The sequence below is a fragment of the Physella acuta genome, unplaced genomic scaffold (genome assembly GCF_028476545.2).
Source record: "Physella acuta isolate Inbredline_101_S28 unplaced genomic scaffold, ASM2847654v3 ptg000662l, whole genome shotgun sequence".
NCBI lineage: Eukaryota > Metazoa > Mollusca > Gastropoda > Physidae > Physella > Physella acuta.
In genome coordinates this window covers 56,088-79,349 of record NW_026732181.1, presented here as the reverse complement: position 1 = coordinate 79,349, position 23,262 = coordinate 56,088, and the positions used below count along the sequence as shown (strand labels likewise).

General features: G+C 35.1%; 1 protein-coding gene across 3 annotated transcripts; it reads right to left on the bottom strand.

Moving 5' to 3' along the window:
* Positions 1-58: 58 nt before the first annotated feature.
* Positions 59-22,707, bottom strand: LOC131948851 (mediator of RNA polymerase II transcription subunit 18). 3 transcript variants are annotated; one of them, XM_059310545.1, is made up of 8 exons: positions 22,600-22,707; positions 17,280-17,376; positions 15,475-15,589; positions 14,699-14,777; positions 9,846-9,968; positions 8,389-8,467; positions 2,480-2,619; positions 59-2,363 (listed from the first exon to the last, which is right to left on the bottom strand). In XM_059310545.1, exons 2-8 carry the CDS (start codon positions 17,343-17,345, stop codon positions 2,321-2,323), a joined length of 645 nt encoding a protein of 214 aa, XP_059166528.1. In that variant the 5' UTR covers positions 17,346-17,376; positions 22,600-22,707; the 3' UTR covers positions 59-2,320. The 3 variants fall into 3 exon arrangements, with proteins under 3 accessions (XP_059166528.1, XP_059166527.1, XP_059166526.1); XM_059310544.1 differs by lacking the exon at positions 22,600-22,707 and adding an exon at positions 18,883-18,992; XM_059310543.1 differs by lacking the exon at positions 22,600-22,707 and adding an exon at positions 17,919-17,993.
* Positions 22,708-23,262: the final 555 nt, after the last annotated feature.

Here is a 23,262-nt window from a genome sequence, read left to right as displayed (position 1 = left end):
GAAGTGTTTTATTTCTTCAAAACATTTAATTTTTGCTGTTATAAAACTGTCATTGACACAGGTGTTGAAAGCTTTTATTGAAAAACATAATTGTGTTACAGATGAATACAATAAATGTTGCAATGTAATTCAAATCACTAATGTTTAAAACACATGAAATAAAACACTAGTTGGTATTTTCAAATTAGTTATAAGTAATATAAGAATTAGATCTCATGACAATAATGTTACTTAAATAATGTAAATAACTTACCTATTAAACATTTCAACTTTGTCATGGAACTTTGTCCTGGAACCTACATAATATGAATGATAATAGTTGTTTATTTTGCATGTATTTTTTTAACCTGAAGGTGTTTTCAAACACTTATAGTTTGGTAATTATAAATGCTTCTCTTTAAAAAAAAAGTTTTGTGTCTAGGGCTAGTATGTAGATAGTGTATCTGATCTGATGCCACTGTTCTGATTGTTAGCAAGCCAATAAAGATTGCAGCTATAGAAAATTTTGTAAAAAAATGTCTCATGTTTTAAGTGTTTGTATTATAATGTTGCCTGTCACTTGAAGTGGTTGTATTATGTTGTCTGTGTATAATTTTTGGGGTCAGCCTGCCTACAGTTGGTGCCTCTCAGGTTAGGCTGGTGACTTGGAGTTGTGTTTGTTCACTTGGTTGCTTGATACACTTTGGGTATAATTCAGTTCATTGGAGAGATAATAGGCAGAAGCTGTGTAGGGCATAATAGACTGCTCATTATGGTACTTTTTTTTTTACAAAAGAGATTAAAGTTGAAAACTAGACATGTAAGCATATTTTAAATGGATTATTAGGTTTATATTCTGTAAGATCAATGTTGTATTCATTCATCTATTCGAAATGTCTGGACATGCTATCATTTTGTCCATACCAACCAATAGTTTTATAATTGATACATAACAGAAATTTCCAGTGGGTACACCATAGTGCGTCAACAGATTCCATATTGTTTGCCTATTGACATTATCAAAGGCCTTCTCAAAGTCAACAAAGCAGATGTAAAGTGGGGCTTTCCATTCTATCGTCTGTTCTACAATAATTCTAAGAGTGGCTATCTGGTCTGTACCCGCTAAGTTAGTGGAAATAATCCAGCAACTTTACAATGGATTTTCATGCCAAGTTAGCCATGCTGGGAAACTGTCTAAAGAGTTCCAGGTCGACACAGGTGTTAGACAAGGATGTCTGTTGTGCCCCTTCTCTTCTTGGTGGTTCTCCATTGGGTGACGCGCACGACTTATGCCAGTTTTGGAAAAGGTATGCAGTTGGCACAGGGAAATTAGAGGATCTAGAGTTTGCAGATGATCTTGCCTTACTCTTGCACCGGCTACAAGATATGCAAGAAAAAGTTGATGCATTAGGAGCCATCTCTCAGCGCGTAAGACTCAAGATCAACAAAGAAAAGACAGAAGTAATGAGAATCAACAATAACCAGGAGGCCCCAGTAACAATAGTTGGAAGACATGTAAATGATGTGGAAGAGTTAGTCTATCTTAGCAGCAAGATCAGCAAATCGGGAGGTACGGAGGAGGACATACGTGCTAAAATTAATAGAGCCTTTCTGCCCTTTCACAGTTCTGCAACCCATATGGAAAAATTCTTCCATCTTCAACAAAAAGGAGGATACTTAACTCAAATGTCAAGGCAGTTTTGCCATATGGAGCAGAGACATTGAGAGTCTCCAAGGCAAGCATAGAGAAGATACAGCCTTTCATGAACAAGTGCCATAAACAGATTTTGAAATTGATGTGGCAGGACGGTGCCAAACATAAAATTATGGAGAAAAGCAAGGTAGGAGCCTATGACGGTGCAAATAAGAAGGGGGAAATGGCAAAAAGCTCACCAAAAGGTGCTTGAGTGGAACCCCCAGGGAAAGCGGAAGAGAGGCAGCCCAAGACAGACCTAGAGGCGGAGTTTTCTCGAAAAACTGAAGTCAACATGATGGAGGCTCTATGTTCCATAAGGAGCAACAAGGACTAAGTCAAGCAAGTCAAGAAAATTCCAAGTAAATGTTAAGAGAAGAACACCAGCTTTGTGAAGAAAAGAAAGATTTAAACATATATTTGTACAACTACATACTTTATAACTGTTGCAAGACAAAATAATTGAAATAATCGTAACCCCATGACAATGCTATTATAAAAATCCTTCAAACTAAACCATTCAAAACAGTATCAATATCAGTAAATTTTAATACAATTTGTCTTTATCCAAAAACAAGAGTGAAAAATAATATACAAGAGTATAAAACTAAAAATTCACAATAAGTCAAGCTTGTTTATATAGTGACTTTACTGTATTCTTCTGTGGTCAAATTTTTCCAACACTACCAATCTGCCATTAGTTAAGGTTTAGAACAAGTACTAATAAATTAATCCTGAATTTAAATGTACAAGATTATGATTTTTTAAAAAATATTTTTACAAAACAGCTATTAGAGTGAAGGATACGGTTTCAGCTGCTCTGCAAAGTTTTTCATATCTTCCCCAATCTGTTCTTGTCCCAATGGTGCAACTACACTCAACTCTACAAGGTGGGACTGACCAAGTGCTTCAAGGTTTTGGACATCAGTCTTGCCAGGCTGGACCAGCTGTAGCAAGTTGTTTAAAATTATTCCTCATTCAGCAAAACTCACATCATTGCCACTACGGATACTTAATGACATTACAATTATAGCCACAACTGATACCTTTTAACATTCTACATTTTTACTGCACCCTAGGGCATACATAATGTATAAATTATATGGCAGAGTAGAAAAAGCAACACACACACATATATATGTGTATGTATATATATAAATGAATGAAAGTGTGTTTGATTGTATGTCCTTCATGCATTACTCAAGTTTGTCCTTTAAGCATTACTACAACATTCATCAGATCTCAATGAAACTTGGGAAGTTGTTGAAAATACTCCGAGGGAAGTTTTTGTGAAAAAATATTTTTTAAGGGGCAATTAGGCTCTCCAGCGGGCACTCTGGCACCTCCGTGTGTTTTAAAGAGAGGGCTACTATAATTGTTGAGTAAATTTAATCAGGTGCATCCACAGGTGCCCAGGTAACCTGCAGCACATATGGCTTGCCATGGGCACTGGCGCCTATATTAGTTTTTTAAAGAGAACCCTACAAAAGAAACATGTTGGGCCACTACATTTTACTACTAAATCCAACCAGGGGCTGTAACAGTTTTTACTATTTCTCATAATGTGAAGACAATGTTACATTGCTAAAACAGATTAAATGGATCAATGTCAAATAATATTATCACTTAGATTGCTAGATAAAATGAATGCATTTTAATAACAGAAGGGTAAAAAAAAAGTAATTACTTAAAATGTTTAATAATTGCGCCAGGGGAAGTGATATAAAAAAAAATTAAAATCATGCTAATAAAATAAATGTGAATGCAACTTCCGCTGACGTCCAAGGCGGCATTATTGTTGGAATAATATAATTAGCATGGTTTGATATAGTGCAATATACACTGGGCTCCTAAATGTCCTCTATGTTTAATTCTATCTTTTGATTTGCGGACAAGCTGGGGTTTTTATAGTTGCTCACTAAATTGAATCAGGCGCGTCTGCCGCCACCCCGGCAGGGTTTGATTTTGCACGATGGGCTATCCTATGAGTACTATGGATTAGGGTTAGCCCCGGGCTAGACTGTGAGCACTAAGCATTTATGTTTGCACATGAGTTTGGGTTTATGCAATGCATTTAGGTTTGTGTTTAAGTTTGCGTTTGCATTAGCGTTTGTTTTTTCGGTTGCGCTTTTTTGCATTTGCATTATGTTTGAGTTTGTTGTTTAGTTTGTGTTTGCATTTATTTTTGCAATTGTGTTCACATTGTGTTTGTGTTTTCTATTGTTTGTGTTGTGTTTTTGTTTTCTTTTGTGTTTGTGTTTGTGGTGTGTTTAGTTTTGTTCTGTTCCATAATTGTATATCATTATGATCATAAAATTAGGTATTTTTAAATTAAGTAAATGACAGAAATATTTTAATTATTTTGTCACAACAAGGTGAACTTTTATGACATTTAGTTTTTCTATGCTGTCGACTTCTGTAACATCAGTTTTAGCCGGTTAAACATCATCTATAAAAAGGCAGTAATTATCTCTGCTGAGATTACAGCCATTGTTTTGTTATCCTTGCTGTAATGTATTCATATTATCCAAGAACATAGATTTCATTTCAAATGTTGCTTCACATTTGAATGTGTGTTATACTCACCTAGCATATTTGAAGAATACTATGCAACAAAAATAAATCGAACCTATCCATATACACTCACATCACACACTGATACATACACAATATATTATTCACCATGAAACACATCATCACACCCTGCATCTGACATAGAAAATGCATCCCGGCCAGTCTGGGTATTGGCTGGCCAATGCATGAAATATGCTGTCAATTTTAAAGTTCTTGTAACGCCAATGTACACAATTGTAAGTTCTTTAAACTATTGCCAAAAAAGTGTCGCACTTTGGATTTCAGCCATAACATATTTTTTCCTCAATTTATGTTTTAATAGATGTTCAGTTGTCTAGGTTAGTTCCAAAGGATACAATTCCATCCATGGAAACAACATGGCATCAAAAAGGAACTAACATTTGAGTAACCTTAATTCAAACCTGTTGATCTATTTTAATAGCTAATTTATGACATGTTCCTTACAGACAGACAAACTTAGCCAATTGTTATATAAGATTATTAAGATGCAATATGCCACATAAATCACTCTCTTACCACTAACTTACTAGATCTAAATCAAGTAGCACATTGTTAGATTGTTAGTATTTGCCTGTTTTTCTATTAATAGAATGGTGAAGTAGTAGGCATATTAATATTAGAAAGTTAATATCACCAGCTTTAATGTAATATCTGCATTGTCATATTATCACAGTGTATGACCCTTTAACCTGGAACCTTTAACCCTTGATATGTAAGCATTTATTACTATATATAGCACACAAGCATATCATTAATGTTGGACATTTCCTAAACTTTTCAGACAAAAGGTTTGAATTGTGATAAATAATTGAATTTTTCTTTTTAATTTACTGGCATTTTTTCCACTAAATGTTAATCTTGTGGTACTTTTAAAACCAAATAGTTTTAATGGTAGTCTTTTGTAAAAGAAACAAAAAAGCAGGTTAAAAAAGAAAAGCTGTGATCTATTAGTACACAACAGAGTGACATTTACTAAGAGTTTCACCAACATATTACCAATCATGTATTTTTAGACATGTGAACTTGTTTTATAAAAACTGAGTTATTGAAATATAAACAAAGCCAGCACAATTGAGGAGCCACAGGTTACATACTGCAGGGACGACGGGTGCAACCACTGGGTTTAGTCATGGCATGTTGTAGCCCAACATGTCCCTAGTGTAAAGACACAATAGTGCTTATTGCAGGGACGACGGGTGCAACCACTGGGTTTAGTCATGGCATGTTGTAGCCCAACATGTCCCTAGTGTAAAGACACAATAGTGCTTATTGCAGGGACGACGGGTGCAACCACTGGGTTTAGTCATGGCATGTCCCAACAAGTCCCTTGATGCAGTTGAATTAAGTCACTGACCCCCTGTACTGGTCACTCAATCAACGGACACCATGTGCTCAGATAGCACTGGGAAACTCAGGACGTCCCTCTGTACTCTAATGCTAGAGGAAGCCCCTTGTTATAGTATATCATTTTAGTATCCCACTGTGCACCTAAAGGTGGGGCTATTTAAAATGTATGTAGGTACCAAGTATTTATAGGGGTGAGGCCAGGGCGCTCTGGGTCACACAACACTAGGGTGCTGGCGGATGCACATGTTCAACAGTTATGGTAGCCCACCATAACCATAGTGAATAGAGCTCTTTAAAACAAGCATAGGCTTCATAGACATGCCTACCCATGGCGACCAAAAGTAGGAACAGTCACACTAAAAAAGAAGAACATACACCAAGATGCCACTTTGCTAAGCAGAAAATAAATACTTAAAATACAAAAAAAGACATTTTTTAGGCCCTATACAAAGTAGACATGAGTATGATAAATAGGTTTAGAATAGTTTTATAGTAAGTAGTAAGGTAATATTTAACCAGCATATATTGATGCTTAATTTCAGCTTACATTTAAAAAAAATATTAGTGTACCCATCCCTGCGCATTGCCGCGGGATAGAAAAAAGTCTGACAAAATATATAAGAAGGGTTTCATAAATGCGTTACCAATCCTATGTTCTTAGACACGTGATCTTGTTTTCTAAAACTGAGTTATTTAAATGCAAACAATGCCTGCGCTTGGATCATAATTATCGGGACATGGGTTTACCTACACTACTGCATGAAAACCTTCAGTGTACGTTAATCACTCAGCGAAATAATGAGGTAGAACACACTTCGGTGACCGCCAATATGGCAGGGATGTACAGGGGTACTCTCGGGAGCCCAAAATTACACTGCCACAAAGGCGCCGCGTACGGCCCCTGGCTACTTAAAACAAACAGGTGTCATAGTGCTCACAGGATAACCCACAGTGCCAAATAGCATCCTGTTAACGATGATGCAGATAAAGTGACACAAATGAACAGGATATTTTCTTTAACACGTAAAAAAAATTATTTGACGTGTTTTAAACATCAGTGTGACCGATGCAATATGTTAGCGTTACTATTGGTCTATTATTAGTTGCTTAATCTCAATTTTTTACTGGATCTTCTAAAAATAGATGCTTATTGCATTTGCAAAGTGACGAAACTGTTTGGATTTTTTTATGGACAAAAAGAAACATCCCAGTTAATTAACTAACCTTGGTTAATATTTCTGATTATTAAAATAAAACATATTACAGGGCCCTCTGTGGCTCGTGTGAGCCTTTGGGGGCTTATATTGAAATTTTTGTTTGCAGACACGCTTATTCAACACTCCATCTTATCCATTGTTTATCACACTGTTTAGACAGAAAGTAGTCGTCATAGCGCTCACGGGAAAGACCAGGGCGCCAAATCGCAATCTGCAGGGGGCTGCCCGTGCAAAATTAAATCCCCCCTGAAACCTCGGGAGTATTCATCAACTCCCTAAAGTTTTATGGCACTTGGATAAATGGTAGCAAACCCCAACGGACTTTCATTTTTTTAATATATCATAATTAGAGAAGAATAGCATCCACCTGTGGCGCTGACCTAGCAATAAGCACTATTGTGTCTTTACACTAGGGACATGTTGAACGATACCCCCCCTCCTTTTCCCCAACTCCTCACCCCCCCTTGAAAGCAAACTCCTATTAGTTACCTCCCCTAAATTTAAAATTGTTTCAAACTACATTATCTGCCCCTAATAGCCGTCACTAAAACCGGCTCTACGATTGTAAACATTTAGCGTGAACCACAGTTCACCAGACCAATTAGGGGTGGGGGTGGTAGGGAGTACGCTTACATACAAAGCACAATTCTGCAGGAGAGAATTTGTATGAATTATATTAATAAACCGGTAGTGATCTCCCCTAAACTTTCTCGAATATTCTTATATAAAACAACAGGGGATGGTAACTGGGGATATAGTTATGATTTTTAATCCATTTTAAATACTTAAACTTTTAAAAATAGAATAGAATCTCATAAATAAACCGGGAGTGATCTCCCCTAAACTTTCTCGAATATTCTTATATAAAATAACAGGGGATGGAAACTCGGGCTATAGACATGATTTTTAATCCATTTTAAATACTTAAAGTTTTAAAAATAGAATAAAATCTCGTAGACAAATTAATTGCACACCAAGTGAACGCAAATAAAAAAGCGCATAATAGTGCGCAATATTATTAGTACTTTTAAAATTTACATTAGTTTTTTGAGAAATCGGAAGTAGCGTAAATTACTACTTCCAGTCAACGGAAATTACTCAAAATTTAACAGAAGGTAGAGAATTAGATCTTTTACTTACATGTGAAATTTCATTTATCTATCTGAAATAGTACTCAAGTTATAGGCTTTTGAAAAATTCAAAGTAGGAAAAGTACCACTTCCGGTTATCGGAAATCGCTCAAAAGTTGATACGGATCTACGATTTTGATAAAATACTTATATATGAAATTTCATCAACCTAGCTGTAACGGTACTCAAGTTATCGTGTTTACACACGGACAGACAGACACACAGACACACAGACATACGGACAAGATTGCAAAATTATGTTTTTCCGTATCAGTGAGGTGTAAAACGTCGAGATTTGTAAAAATCTCGATTTTTTTTTTTTGCACGATTACAATACTTTCTCTATACTACGTATATACGAGAAAGTAAAAAAGGGGCATGAGGTGTTTTACATCAAACTAAAAAAAATTTTTACTTATTCACTTACTCTGTAAACTTTGTACACTGTAACTTTCATCCGACCTTTGTGAAAAAAATAACCTTTTGTCACATAGTCATGATCCATCCTAAAATAAATGCAAGAAAGTTTTTAGATAGAATAATTATGGTAAATAGTTGAACTCTCAAATTATTAAATACATAATTATTTCATAAAATAAATGAAGAGTTTAAGCTAACACAGCATTCAAAGTATGTTTTCATGATCTTAACACTAACCACAAACACCATCATAAGGATAAAATGATATAGTACAATAAAACAATTTAAGCTTGAATTCAAATCAGTCTAGCTTTACCTGGTATGACCTACACTTATTAGCCTAGCCTAACTAACACAAACAACTAACACTGATCCTCATCCAAACTTAGTGTTAAAAAATATAGTGATTAACTCACACAGACTAACATAGTCTAATATTAAAATATTTTTCTAACTTTTTCAACACCCCTCCTCAACTTTACTATATATTCAAAATACCTGCCAAGGGAAGATTCAGGTAATAAATTTGACTTCTTTATCCACAGTTACATACATAATTTATACCTCAATAAAATACATGTGGAGTTCAATAGAAGTTATACTGACCTCTTTATGCACTGTTATATATATATATATATATATATATATATATAACATATATATATATATATATGTGTGTGTGTGTGTGTGTGTGTGTGTGTGTGTGTATCTCAAAATACAAGTGCAGTTTAAAAAAGGTTATTACTTTTAGAAAGCTAGAAATTTATTTTAATACACACACAACACTTGATAAATATATGGGTGAAGAAAAAGAAATTGCCTTGTTTCTGCTTACCTATACTGGTAAAATATAACTTATATAATATAACATTATATAATTTAATGACTAATCTCATGTCTGTTTAGATTAAAAATTAGATATTTGTGCATTGTTGTTGGAGATAATGTATCTGGGACAAAATAGAAGTGGGTTAAAATTTAGTTACAAGATTTGTCACAAACCCTCAAACAAACAAACAAACATTGTGAACTAAAGGAATCATCAGGAAAAAAACAAGAAACTATAATAAGGAAGCTAAACGTAATATCATGAGGTGTTTTTATTATGCAGGGCCACTTGATAAGTTACCAGATGATGTATGGGAGCTGTTTTACTTATTAAAAAACTACTGTTAATAAAACATAATGCATCAGCCTAAATGTACCCACTAATCATACTCCTTAACTACCCCATTCTTCAGAAAAACTACATAAAAAGCTGTTTATTTTACACTACAGGAAGAAATAACCTACATACCTAACACTTTTTTCAAATTCTTCAGAGTAACAATTTAACCACAATAACTATGTAGACTATACACCAGTTAAAACATCTATCTGTTTACTTTTATGGGGTAAAAATGAAAATACAGTGTTCAAGAATTAAAGTAAATGAAACACAAGGATATAGTCATAGACACTCACCTGAAACCCATCTCTTGCAAAAAATCTCTTACATTACTTGAGCAAGCAACATCAAGACAAGCTCTAACTAATGTTGGACGGCCACGATCACCCATTTCTGCTTGGCCAAGATATCTAATATGGCTTAGAATAAAAAATGTTTTATGATTCAATTAATATATGTAAAATAAAGCGGCAGTGATCTCCCCTAAACTTTCTCGAATATTCTTATAAAACGCTATGGGGGATGGTAACTCGGGATACACACAAGATTTTTTATCCATTTTTAATAACTTAAACTTTTAAAATAGAATAGAATCTCGTAGAAAAAAAATTGCGCAATAGAGTCCTTGCATACAACGTCACAGATGGTTCAGTGTGTAAACATCCGCCATTGCGGTGTACAGGTCCACATTCAAAAAGGCGATCTGTGCTGCAAAAAGGTTGCGATACTGAAAGTAGCAGATCTAAAGGAATTCCTTTATTTCAACTGACAAGGGTTATATTAAAATTTAAACCAAGGTGATAGAGATCGGCAGTCAACAGGAAGTAGACGCTGTCAATTTTTAGCCAATAATTATCGAAGTGGTGTGAGTGATGCAGCGACACTTTGTTTTTGGTCAGGACAGTAAACAATAAACTTCATTTTAATTAACAAAAGACATCTGTTAATAAAATAAATATGCTCGGCCTTGACAAATGCTAATAGCAATAGACAATAGACCAAAGTCAAAAGTAATAATAAAATTTAATTGGAATATTTAATATTTAGATCTAAAATTTAGCTCTAAATCTAATCATGTTGTAAATGAATTTAGATCTAGATTTAGAATGACCGGCTCCGTTAAGTAGACATAGAATCAAGAATCTAATTATTTAATTTAATTACAAAATTTAGATCTATATTAGATTAAAAATACACCAATAATAAATTTAAAAAAAAAGTCTTATAATAAAAAATGTTATTGCCCCTAAAATCTAGTATCAAGCTCTAGATTCTAATCATTTTATTTAGCAAATGAAATTAAATAGATTGTATGACAGACTTAGATCTACAATCTGGTACTTATATTAAATTTTAAAAGTTTATACTAACAAGTAGTTGATATTTTTGTTGAAGGCTTTAATAAACTACTTAGGCCTGCCTACTATGTGTATCTGATACTGGACTGTTTAGTTAAGTTTAGAAGCAGATCAGTGGTACTGATTTCCCCTCAAAGCTGGGCCCCGAGGGTAATCAATTACATAAGAGATGCTATCTCTGGCTGGCTGAGATATAAGAGCAGCAGTCCATGTTACCTACAAGGAGATGAAGTTTTATGGTGGGTTAGATACAGGTGGGGTCTGGCTATCATGGAGGTGAGGGCACTGGTACTGATTTCTCTTTGGTCTCCACCCTGTGGACCATGGTGGTCATAAATTACATAACATCTGCTGGGCTGAGATCTAAGATCAGTAATCCATTTACCTACAAAGAGGTATCATCATGTAGGTAAGAAATTTTGAGGGGGAAGCATCAGTATGTGTCTGATCACTTCCCTGCTGGACCACGAGGGTCATAAATTACACAACATGCTACCCAGATTGGCTAAGATCTAGGAACAGCAGTGGTTGTTACACTTTTGTAATGAAACTATTTGAAATAGGCAGTATAGGTATTTGTGGATGGTAAAGGCAAGCGTCTTTAATAATAAAAAAAAGACCACAGCTCACTGTCATGTGTAGTTAGTTCCCCCATTGGGTAGCGGTTTGCACTTTATTAATGCATTATTGGCCACTGTATATATATCTTTTGCTACTGCTTTTCTTATTGCATGGGTTGCCTAATAATGCTAACATATTTGTATTAATAATTTGCATGTTAGTGTGTTTGAATAAATCAGCAACTTTGGCTGTGAACTAGCTGTCAGAATTTTACAATGTTTTCCTGTTTTACCTATAAAATAAAATGTAGTTTAAAATTGTTAGCATGTGTTTATTATTGACTTGTTGATATTATGCTATCTGGGCAGTTAATGTTCTTGATAGACATAGTAAGGCCAGGAGATACTCTTCAACCATTGGTCTTCTTTTTAAAAATTCTATGTTGGTTGCCTAAATTATTCTCTCGTTACATTGGGATTGCAATTTTTAGCTTTTAATTGCTTTATTTCTTTATTTCTTAGAATTTGCATTAGACCATGGGGTCGTCCATGAATGATTACATGAGGTACATTAGCAGTCCATGAATGATTACATGAGGTACATTAGCAGTTTTATGGGGTTTTTTGTAGGGGTTAAGTGGTCTCAAGTTTGTTACTGTAGTGTAGATCTACTAGATTTATTGCTACTGAAGCTTGTACTTAAGTAGAGAATATAGAATTAATACTAGCTAGATTTAGATTTAATCTATATATATAACTAGCCGTCCCGGCCAGGCCCTGCTCTGGCTTCTGTGAAAAACCTTTCTGTTAAAGACCATTACCTGTGTGTTTAGTAATCATCATAAACCCGGCATTGCCCACCCAAACCACAACCAACCAAAACAACAAAACGCAAACATAACGCTAACACAATTACAAATACAAACGAAAACAAAAACCTAACAACAAACCCAACCACAACCACAAACACCAATATAAACACAAAGAAAAAACAAACAAAAAAGCAAACGAAAACAAAAACCTAACAACAAACCCAACCACAAACACCAATACCAACACAAAAAAACAACGAAAAAGCAAACGAAAACAAACCAAATCCAAACGCAAAACCAACCAAAAACACAAATACAAACCCAAACAAAAAAACACAAACAAAAACGAAAAAAGAAAGAACAAAAACGAACCAAATCAAAACGCAACCACTAACGCAAACCCACCTAAACACAAAGAAAACACTAACGCGAACATAAACGCCCGGGGCGGAATCACCTGTTTTAGCTTAATGAACGACTATCGTACCCCAACTTATTCACAGTCTTTTGCACTCACTTAAACGAACGCACCTGTTTCAATTTAATGAACAATTTTAATACTCCAAGCTTATCCGTAAAATACCTACAACATTTGCACTTGATCAATCCCCGCTAATTATGTAATTATTTTTTTTCCCAACACCAAAACAAAGTAATAAAATTTTCCACTAATGCAATGGTTTTATAAAGGGAAGTAATTGTGTTTTCCTAATTTATCAAAGGGAAGTAAATGCTATAGGACTAAATAAAGACATAATTAGAATTTTTGTAAAAGATGATATTTTTTTAAAACTTGTGTTTAATGAACATGCCGACAATTATTACTATAATTTGAAAAATGAAAATTATTTCCCAACACTTTCAATAGTAATTTTTTAGCTCATAAATTTAGACAAATGCGCACGATAATTTTCTAACACTTAAATTCATACAATTCCAACGACAAACATATGCATTACATACAGAACTGAGCTTTATATATTAGATTCTCTTCTTGGATACCCTAGAAAACACCAAGCTGTAAGCGGGCCTAGCCGCTTCCTCTCTAGGCATAACCCTACCACCCCCACATGGTCTGGTGAGCTATGGTTCACGCTAAATGTTTACAATCGTAGAGCCAGGTTTAGTGATGACTATTAGGGGCAGATAATTTAGTTTTGAAATGATTTACCTTAGGGGAGGTAACTAAGAGGAGGCTGCTTTCACAGGGGGGGGGGTGTAGGGTAGAGGTTGGGGGAAAGAAGGGTGGGGGTAGTATCGTCAATATTCCTCCATTTTATGTCAACACAAATATAACAATCTTCAATTCCCTTAAATTTTTTTTACGTATTGTTCCTGTTCTGCGGGTGCAGTGCTGTGGAACAGCTGATTGTTTTCTGACGGTGTTCACCGCAGTGGCGGCAATTGTAGATATCACATGATTTAGGTCATGTGTTTGCAAGGACTCTATAAGTGAACAGCAAACAAATTGTGTAAAATAGTGCGGAATGTAGTACTTTATTTATAAATTCATATTCGTTTTATGAGAAACCGGAAATAGTGTAAATTACTACATCCGGTCAAATGAAATTACTCAAATTTAAGTTACAGAAGGCAAATAATTAGACCTTTTGCTTATGAGAAATTTTGTTTATGTATCTGAAACAGTACTCGAAAGTAATTGAAAGTAGAATGAATTTTACTTCCGGTTATCAGAAATTGCTGAAAAGTTGATACAGATCTTCAAATTTGATATAACACATATAGGAAAATCTTATCAACCTAGCTGTAACGGTACTCAAGTTATTGTGTTCACAGACACACACACAGACAGAATTGCAAAGCCCAGTTTTTCCTACTCAATAATGCGTATAACGCCAAAATTTTGATAAATCTGGATTTAGAATTTCTGCCTGATTAAAATTAGTCCCCTTTACTTCGTATAAGATGAAGTACTGAGGTGTAGAATGATGAAAACTGTCAAAATTTCATGTGATTTTTGTGCACAATTACAATACTTCCTCTATACTTTGTATACGAGAAAGTAAAAACAGAATTAAAAATTAGATACAAAACTAGTCACAAATTAATTCACATAATCTACATCCAAAAACCCTGGTTACACAACGAAAAAAAAAAGAGCATGAAGGAAAGTCCAAAATAATTGTCCAAGTGAGGTGTAGGCTAACATTATTTGTCATAATCCACATTCAAGGATCATCCCGTTTTCTTCACTTTTTTTTGTGAGTCTTTTCAAAGAACAAAGTTACTGCATTGAGTGATAGTCAGTTAATGGTGATTGTCAAAACTACCAATGCCAATAAAGGTAAAATATTTATGCCAATATACTGGTAGAATCTACCCACAACATACATAAAAGACTGTTAATCATAATTATATTCAATCTTGGTCTAATTAATGGAACACAAATAAAACTTACTCAGGAGCATCAGGATGATCAAGTGCATGACGCACACGAAACAATACAAACTGATTCTGTTGGGTAGTGGTAGAATTTCCTGAAAATTGATTGTTTATTGTAAACACAGGTATAATGATTTTCTCTAAAAACTAGAACTGTGCACAAGTTAGAATTTAAGTTTCTTAAGGCCACATAAATATATTTTTTTGAATAAGACTTAAACACAAATGCCTACATTGATTTGATTACGTGTAACTATGTGTAGCCAAACCAAAGCATACAACTTTTTTAAAACAACTAGTGAAATAAAATTAAAAACAGTAATTTCGATAATTTAATAAACACCACTGTTGAAAAACAAGAAATAGTGATCTCTATTTGCAGAGGCGTAGCAACCCATTTTGGCGCCCCGGGGCAAACTATCTATTTTACACCCCCCCCCCCACCCTTCCCATTTAAATATAGACTGTAGTTATTCATGCTGATGAATAAGCCCCCCCCCCCCCCCCCCCACTTCCCGGTGGAAAATGCTGGTTTCTCCCTATCACTATCCTGTATTGTTTTTGTATTTTTGGTGCCACACAATTGATGTAGAAAACAGTTAAATCAATGCCTAAAGCTTTGTAGATATTTACTTTCTTAACTTCGACTTTGTATAATTCAATACCTAAGATTAAAATGAACGTCCCCACCTGCCCTCCTTTGGCTATGCCTCTGTCTATTTGAACTAGAAGTTAATAAAAATTTGAACATTATTGTCTTAAAAGTTTGAAAAAATAAACATTAGTTCTTACTCAACATGTAAACAGCCTCATAATCATGGAAATGTTCAAAATTGCTCTCAGCATTGTCACAAAGTCCCCTTAATCTATGAAGTAATACATCTCTGTGGTTGTCAAAAATACTGCCCTGATTTTAAAGAAGTAAATTTTGATAAAACATTAATAAATGCAAATACAAAATATAAAAGTTTACAAACTGTTAAATTGACAGCTCTTGGCTATCTAGAATTAAAATAATTTATTTCAGCTTATTTACATAAACAAATGTTTTGTGATGAATGTTAATATTAAAATTGCAAGAACAAATAACAGTCCAACACCCAACCCTTAAAGTTTGAAGATTTTTGGATAGGGGAAATGTATACAATCACATTGTGTCATACATTTTAAGGTACTTTAAATGTTTTTACTTAAAAAAAGTAATTGAGTGAGCCTGGTCGAGGTAAAAAGTATTGGTATTGTGGAACCCTTAACATCATGACTGGCACATGTCAATTGAGTTTATACAAGCTGTGAGGAATATACTTTATACTTCTATAACATGAATGCGAAGTTGAATTGTGACCTTTGTGACGGTACATAGTTTGATTTCTTTCTTAACATTTTAATCCCTTTATACTTGTCGGGCAAACAAAGAAAGTGGTTTCAAAATGGATTCACATGTATAACAGAACTTGAGAGTCAGCACCCTAACTGGGGTCGGCGTGGTCGAGTCGGTAAAGCTCATGGTTGCTAAACCGAAAAGTCTCGAGTTCGAACCCTCGGGCAGATGAGGCTCGTTAGCTGGGGACAGCCGCTCTTCTAGGAGAGACCACTCCAAAATTAAACAACTGCTGCCTTGTAGTTTGTTCTTGGTTGGACAAAGGCTATGGAAGCAAATCCAAAAAGAAAAGCAGGCTGAAATCGGAGTCAATGGCCTCAATGGCGCATAACCAGTTGACATGTAACGTTTAATTGTGTTGGAGGCGTGGTCGAGTCGGCAAAAAGCTCATGGTTGATAAATTCGAACAAAGTCTCGAGTTCAAACCCACTGGCAGATAAATCTCGATCCCCTTCAACACTAATAATTAAGAACGAAGAAGAAGAAGAAGAAGAAGAAGCACCCTAACTGACTTGCAATGCCATGTTGAGAAGTTCAAGTTAGGACCAACAAAACTAAGAGAATCATTTCTTAAGCTGCATGCAGATGGTAAATACAAGAGCATAACGCTCACTGAATACAAGATGGACCTGACTGGTGTCTGCAAGGCAAAAAAAGAAGTCACAATAATTTGCTGTAAACATGTTATGTTTTTTAATTTGCGTGAAAATCATACTGTAATGGTTTTGTTCTTTTAACACAGTGATGTTGATGCACGGTTCATTTTGTGCACCAGTACAATATATACCTAGTAAGAGGGGTCCGGTGACATTATGAAGCTGGTGGGAGTTCAGTACCTCCATAATGTTAAGAACCACTGATCTAGCACAATAATGTTTGCAAATACTGTAATAATTTAATAAGTAGCATCTGAATGTTTTCTTAAGCTTCAATGACTTTTGCAAATATGATTTTGTGAAGGAAGTGTTTTAGCTTTAATAATTTTAATGTATCACAAATGTATGTTTCTCAGTTTCAAAAATTATTATCATGACCAAGAAAACATTTATGGATAGTAGTAGTAACAGTTTAGCTAAGCCGTTTCTAATTTTTCTTTTAAAATAATGACAAAATGGCTGTGCCAAAATACTTATGTGTCTCCCTATAAAATTTTCTGGCCTTTCGGTTGTAGGCTTTGTGTCAATCAATAAAAGTAGGCACAAAGTATTAAAATTACCTGTAACAAATACTCCTGTTGAGGAGCTATATTTTTTAGAGAAGGTGCTAGTGAGGCTGTTTCCATTTCATAAATCCAATAATGAGCATTTATTTGCCTGTCAAAAATAAGTAATAAACACAAAAACTGCAATCTTAAGTAATAATTCATATTTTTACTTTAAAAAGTTATAAAAACTATCCAAAAAGATACCAAACAGTCAGGATTTTATAACCATTTTAATATTAATTACACAGCACATAATTTATGAAGTGACTGCTCAGAAAAACTTTTTTCCCTCAAGTGCACAATGGGCTCAAATTTAATACTATTTATAGCTGGTAAATGGACGCAATTTATTATTTTATAGCTGTGCAATAGGATCAATGACTCTTTTAGCTGTATTTTTCTGACAAAACTATCTATACCGTTTGGTTGTCAGGGGTTGAGGTTTTATATTTATAGTATAAATACATAGCATAGTATAAAGAGCAAAGAGTTCTTGTCTATAAGTTAAGACTAGTAATGTACGAAAAAGTTACCTCATTGTCAAGGTTTTAATAGAAGTATATTGTGATATATTTGTGTCAAATATTATAGATAAATGAATAATAAACCTAAATCAATGGCTAAATATATCAATATAGGCAAGAAATTAACTTTAAACAGCAGTGTTTGCAAGCAGGATTTGCTATATAAAAAGCCGCCATCTGTAAGTTAGAGTGGCTTCCCCCTGAATCTGCGCTATAAGCTTATAAAAATAAAACTTAAACAAGATGGCTGCTATAGTAAATGAGCATGGTTGCATCTGTTGGAAACATCGCTAGTCTTCATTTATTACGGAAAAGTTTTAATTCAATTGTTTAAAAACGGGTACATAAATGAAACAAGGAAACATTTTTATATTTTAAAAAACATAAATCCTCCTCAAAATGTGAAATAATTATTAAAATTTAAGGAGTCACCTGTTTTTCACATTACTAGTCGCGGGCGATTTTACGTACCCAAAACGATAGATTACCCTTAGTTTACTTAGTAGAGTAGAGTTGCTCTCTTGCTCTCAGACACTGCTGAATAAAGTTAATTTCTGGCCTATATATCGGTATATTTAGCCATTGATTTAGGTTTATTATTCATTTATCTATAATATTTGACACAAACAGATCACATTGACAATGAGGTAACGTTTTCGTACATTAATAGCCGCGGGCGATTTTACGTACCCAAAACGATAGATTACCAAACTAAATAAGTAGTAAGTACTAAGTACTAGGGCCTAAGAGGCTAATAGAAATAGATCTATCTCTACTCTAGCTAGATCTAGAATCTAGTAGTTAGTAGTAAGTACTAAAACTAAATCTAGATCTAGATCTAGAACTAAAAAGTTAAATACTAAAAGTTAATCACTAAAAAAAGGATTGATTGCCAAATTTAAGTAGTAACCCTAGACATCTCTATAAGTATAAGGGACAAATAATAATCGTTTCCAGATCTAGAAATAGATTTTCTAGATCTAGAACCTTATAGTAGAATTTAGATCTAGATCTAGGAGTCTAGGAGTCTAGATCTAGATCGAATATCTAGATTCTAGATCTTGATTCTAATATCGTGATATTCAACTCACAGATTTCGAGTTTTATGGATTTTAAGAAAAGTAGTAAGAGTAGTTTCCCTTGCACTTCGTTTACACTTGTGACATGTATGAAGGATTTGACCTACTTATATGTACACATGTTACGCTGGACACAAAAACACGCTCCTTTTACAAGATTTTATTTAGTTCGCAACGTCTGACTGTTTGCTTCTTGTTTGTGGGTTTGTGGCAACTTTTGTAACTCAATTTTGACCTACTTCTAATGCAGCGATTTTGTTCAAACTTTCCAGATATGTTCCGAAATGTTCCACTTCGATGACAATACAAGTCTATTTTCTATTTTTAGCGCAATTTCCATACTGACAATTGCGATTATTAATTCGTTCTGGATGGATGTGTGTCCGCAGCTTTAAGTCGTATCTCCTCCTCAACGAAGCAATATCGAGGACTAGTTCCAAAAGCAAATATGTTAAGCAAGTTCCGAGGATGATTGTGTGTTAAACAAATTCCCGGAATTCCTTCCTGGATTTCCCGGAAAAGCCAAAAAACCTCGAAAAAATGCAGTTTTTGGCCCATATCTCGGCAACCAGACCACTTAGCGACTTGAAACGTTTACCAATCGATCCCTGCCATAATTTAGAACAATATTGCCGAAGAAAGTTTTCAAAAATATCCTTTCGTTCGGTCACAAAAAAATAATTAAGGAAATTGCGCTTAAATTGCCACTAGACTTTTTATTAACTTGTTTTAAATTTAATTAGATGTTTAATTGGTCATGAACGGTTCCGAAACTAAGGGGGGGGGGGGGGATAAAAATATATCATTCTATAGAATGCAGAAGGGGAGATAACTAGCTAGACGCGATCACCCTAACAACCTGGTGCAGTGTTTCTTCCAGACTTTTTTCTCCGGGAGTGCACTTGAAATTTTCGGGGGGGGGGGACACTGTCAAAAGTATATATTTTCTATATAAATTCCATTTCGTTTGGGGAGGGGGCGGTAGACTTTCTTCGGGGGGGGGGGGGGGGGGGGTTAGTGCCCTCCGAAGAGATGCCTGGTTGATCTAGTAGAGCCGGTTGATCTAGTGAAGGTTAGGATCAGATAATAAAGTTTTTAAACGATTTGAAACTAAGGGGAGGTAACAAGATTACGATCTTAATGTCGTCTGTATACTATGATCACGGACGGCTGCTTTCACGGGGCAGATAATCGTCTTTCAGATATCGCGAGCTACTGATGGCGTTTTAAAGCAAACGAGCTGACCCGCGACGTAGCATACGCCGCTATCAAGTTGTTTTATTTTCTACTTAACAATTCATAATTTGTGAATTCGACACTATCCCACCGCCCCGCCTCCCCTCCACTCCTGCACCCCCCCCCCCCCACGCTTTTTAAAATAGTTATTTAAATAGTAGTGTATAATTTATTTTCTACTTTTTAGTGCATTATTACATAAAAGCTTGTTATTAAAACGTTTTTTTATGAATTTTTTTTCAGTACTATACATGTTTTATATACAATAGTTACATGACTAAAAACATTGTCAGGTTGTAAAGTTTCAGAAAAATATTATGGGATGGCGTAGTCTAGTGGTAAAGAACTAGACTAGAACACGACCGTCATGACGCCCAACACGGCCGTCAAGACGCGGATAGAACTGCCTACTAATTCGGTCCAAATTTTAATTAATTCATAAAAAATTAATTAGGCATCCAATTAAGTCAAATTTAATGTCATACTGCATTGTCCCACGTACCAATTACAAACCGTATCTGTCAGTTAGAAGTGTCCGAATTTTCGCTCCGGCGTTTCGATCTAGACAGACAGACTGACGACAGAGGAAGTGAGTTAAATAAAAGCTTGCAATAAAGCGGCAGTGATCTCTCCTAACCTTTCTTGATTATTATCTATAATATAAGCGGCCAAGTAGTATGTCAGTCCTTCTGTCATCGCTATAGATGTTGGCACCATAAAAGTAGTGCATTGCAGCGTCTTCTATAAAATAGAGTAGGGTTTGTTTATATAACGACATAAAGTTATTTTATAGTTGCCACTGTTTTTAACTCTTTTGCATAACATAAAGAAAATATTAAATACACGCACATTGCTGAAACATATTAAAAGGATCAATGTCAAATATCATTTTCGTTTATATTCCCAGAAAAGGTGGAAACATTTTGATTACAGTAGTTCGAAAAAAACTAATTAATTCAACTTTTTTTTTTTGTAATTTTTGCAAGGGAGGTAATTTAAAAAAATTAACTCATCAATAATTGAAGTTATTTTTTTAAATTTAATACCGCATTGATTACTATATGTTAAGGTTCATAATTAAAATAGAAACATTTTAAGGTTATTTATATTTATTTTCTAATTAGTCTATGATTTCTCAAAATCACAATTTTTTGTTTTTGTTATTAAAACAGATGGTGAAATTAGACTTTTAGAGAATGCTGGAAATGCTCTCTCTGTGGACGGACGTTTGGAAAACGTGTTTTTAATATTCAACTCACTCTCAATAACTATTTTTTGTTTTTGTTTTTCGGTGTTAACAGATGGTGAAATTTTAGAATTATAATATAGAGAATGCTGGAAAGGCTCTCTCTGGGCGAGGACGCCTGGAAAAGCGTGTTTTTCGGTGGTGATTCTAATGTTGTGGTTGTATTGTGGTTGTGGCTGTGTTGTGATTGGGTTTTGGTTGTATTGTGGTTGTGTTGTGGTTGTGTTGTGGCTGTGGCTGTGTTGTAGTTGTGTTGTCGTTGTGTTGTGGTTGTGTTGTGGTTGTGTTTTTTTTGTGTTTGTGTTGTGTTTTTGTTTGTTTTTTATGCTGGAAAGGCTCTCTTTGGGCGGTGGCGCCTAGGAAAGCGTGTTGTTCGGTGGTGATTCTAATGTTGTGGTTGTGTTGTGGTTGTGTTGTGGTTGTGTTGTGGTTGTGTTGTGGTTGTGTTGTGATTGTGTTGTGATTGTGTTGTGGTTGTGTTGTGATTGTGTTGTGGTTGTGTTGTGTTTGTGTTGTGGTTGTGTTGTGGTTGTATTGTGGTTGTGTTGTGGTTGTGTTTTGTTTGTGTTTTTTGTTTGTTTTTTATATTGGAAAGGCTCTATTTGGGCGCGGGCGCCTAGGAAAGCGTGTTGTTCGGTGTTGATTCTAATGTTATGGTTGTGTTGTGATTGTGTTGTGATTGTGATGTGGTTGTGTTGTGGTTGTGTTGTGTTGTGGTTGTATTTTTGTTGTGTTTTTCTTTCTTTTGTTCTGTTCCCAAGTTGGTACATTTAAAAAAGATTTACCGTGGCGGAGCACGGGTATGCAGCTAGTACTTATATAACACTACTGGGAATGGAAACTTGGGGTATAGACATGTTTTTTAATCAATTTTTAATTACTTAAATTGCGCACTGCGTCAGCAAACGGTGCACCGTCAAACAGGCCCGGGACAAAATGGCACCGTCAAAATGGCACCGTCAAATCGAACCCCGACAAAATCGCCCAGTCAAAATAGTCGCGTCAAAAGGTCCCGGACATATTGGCTCCCGTCAAATGAGCTCCTGTCATATTGACTCGCGACATATAGGCTCCCAACAAATGGGCTCCTGACATTTAGGCTCCGGACATATTGGCTCCCGACAAATCGGCTCCCGACTAATGGGTTCACGACATATTGGCTCCCGACAAAATGACTCCTGACATATTGGCTCCAGATAAATGAATCGTGTGTCCACTATTGGCATTAAAGTAATCATTTATCCTACCTCCACTACCATTATAACCTCTTTTAAATGCCTGAATGATTTTTTTTCATGAAACAACAGCACTTCACAAACAAATCGAGCCCTTAACAGCTAAACTCCACCAATTTTAAAATTTTGTCAATGTACAGCATAGACCTCTCTCCCCAAACACTGAGTTGGAACAGCTGACAACCGACTCATTTATGGAAGTCATAGCTAGATGACCCTTAAATTTATAACATAACTTTTACTCTGTGCTACGGAAGATGAGCGGGATAGATGGAGCTCGACAGCTCAATACCCCATTAACAGTGCCGGCGCCAGGTTATTTAGCGCCCTAGGCAAAACTTATTAAAACGCCCCCCCCCCCCTCCCCCCGCAATTTTTTTTTCGGGTCCCCTAAATTCTAAATTAAATCAATCCATTGCAAAGTATATTCATCATGAGACTACAAATCACACACAGATAGGCTCGAACTCATTTCGGCTTGGAATAATCAAGTTTTAAAATTTCTTATTTACGATTTACGCCCAACGAAAATTATGAATAGTGTTCCTTCTTATTTGGCAAGTCGGTCAAAGACTATGAATCAAGGAATGTAATGGTTTCCCGTGTCCTTTTTTGGCGTTTCTTTTTTTTTTTTCTTTTTTTTTTTTTTTTTTTTGGATTTATACTATTAATTTG

Coding starts and splice junctions, on each gene's coding strand:
- LOC131948851 (XM_059310543.1), bottom strand. CDS start 17,968: ATGGCGGCTTTTTATATAGCAAATCCTGCTTGCAAACACTGCTGTTTA. Junction 14,778..15,474: donor TGAGGCTGTTTACATGTTGA/GTAAGAACTAAT, acceptor ATCAATTTTCAG/GAAATTCTACCACTACCCAA. Junction 2,364..2,479: donor TTTGCAGAGCAGCTGAAACC/GTATCCTTCACT, acceptor AACTAATGGCAG/ATTGGTAGTGTTGGAAAAAT.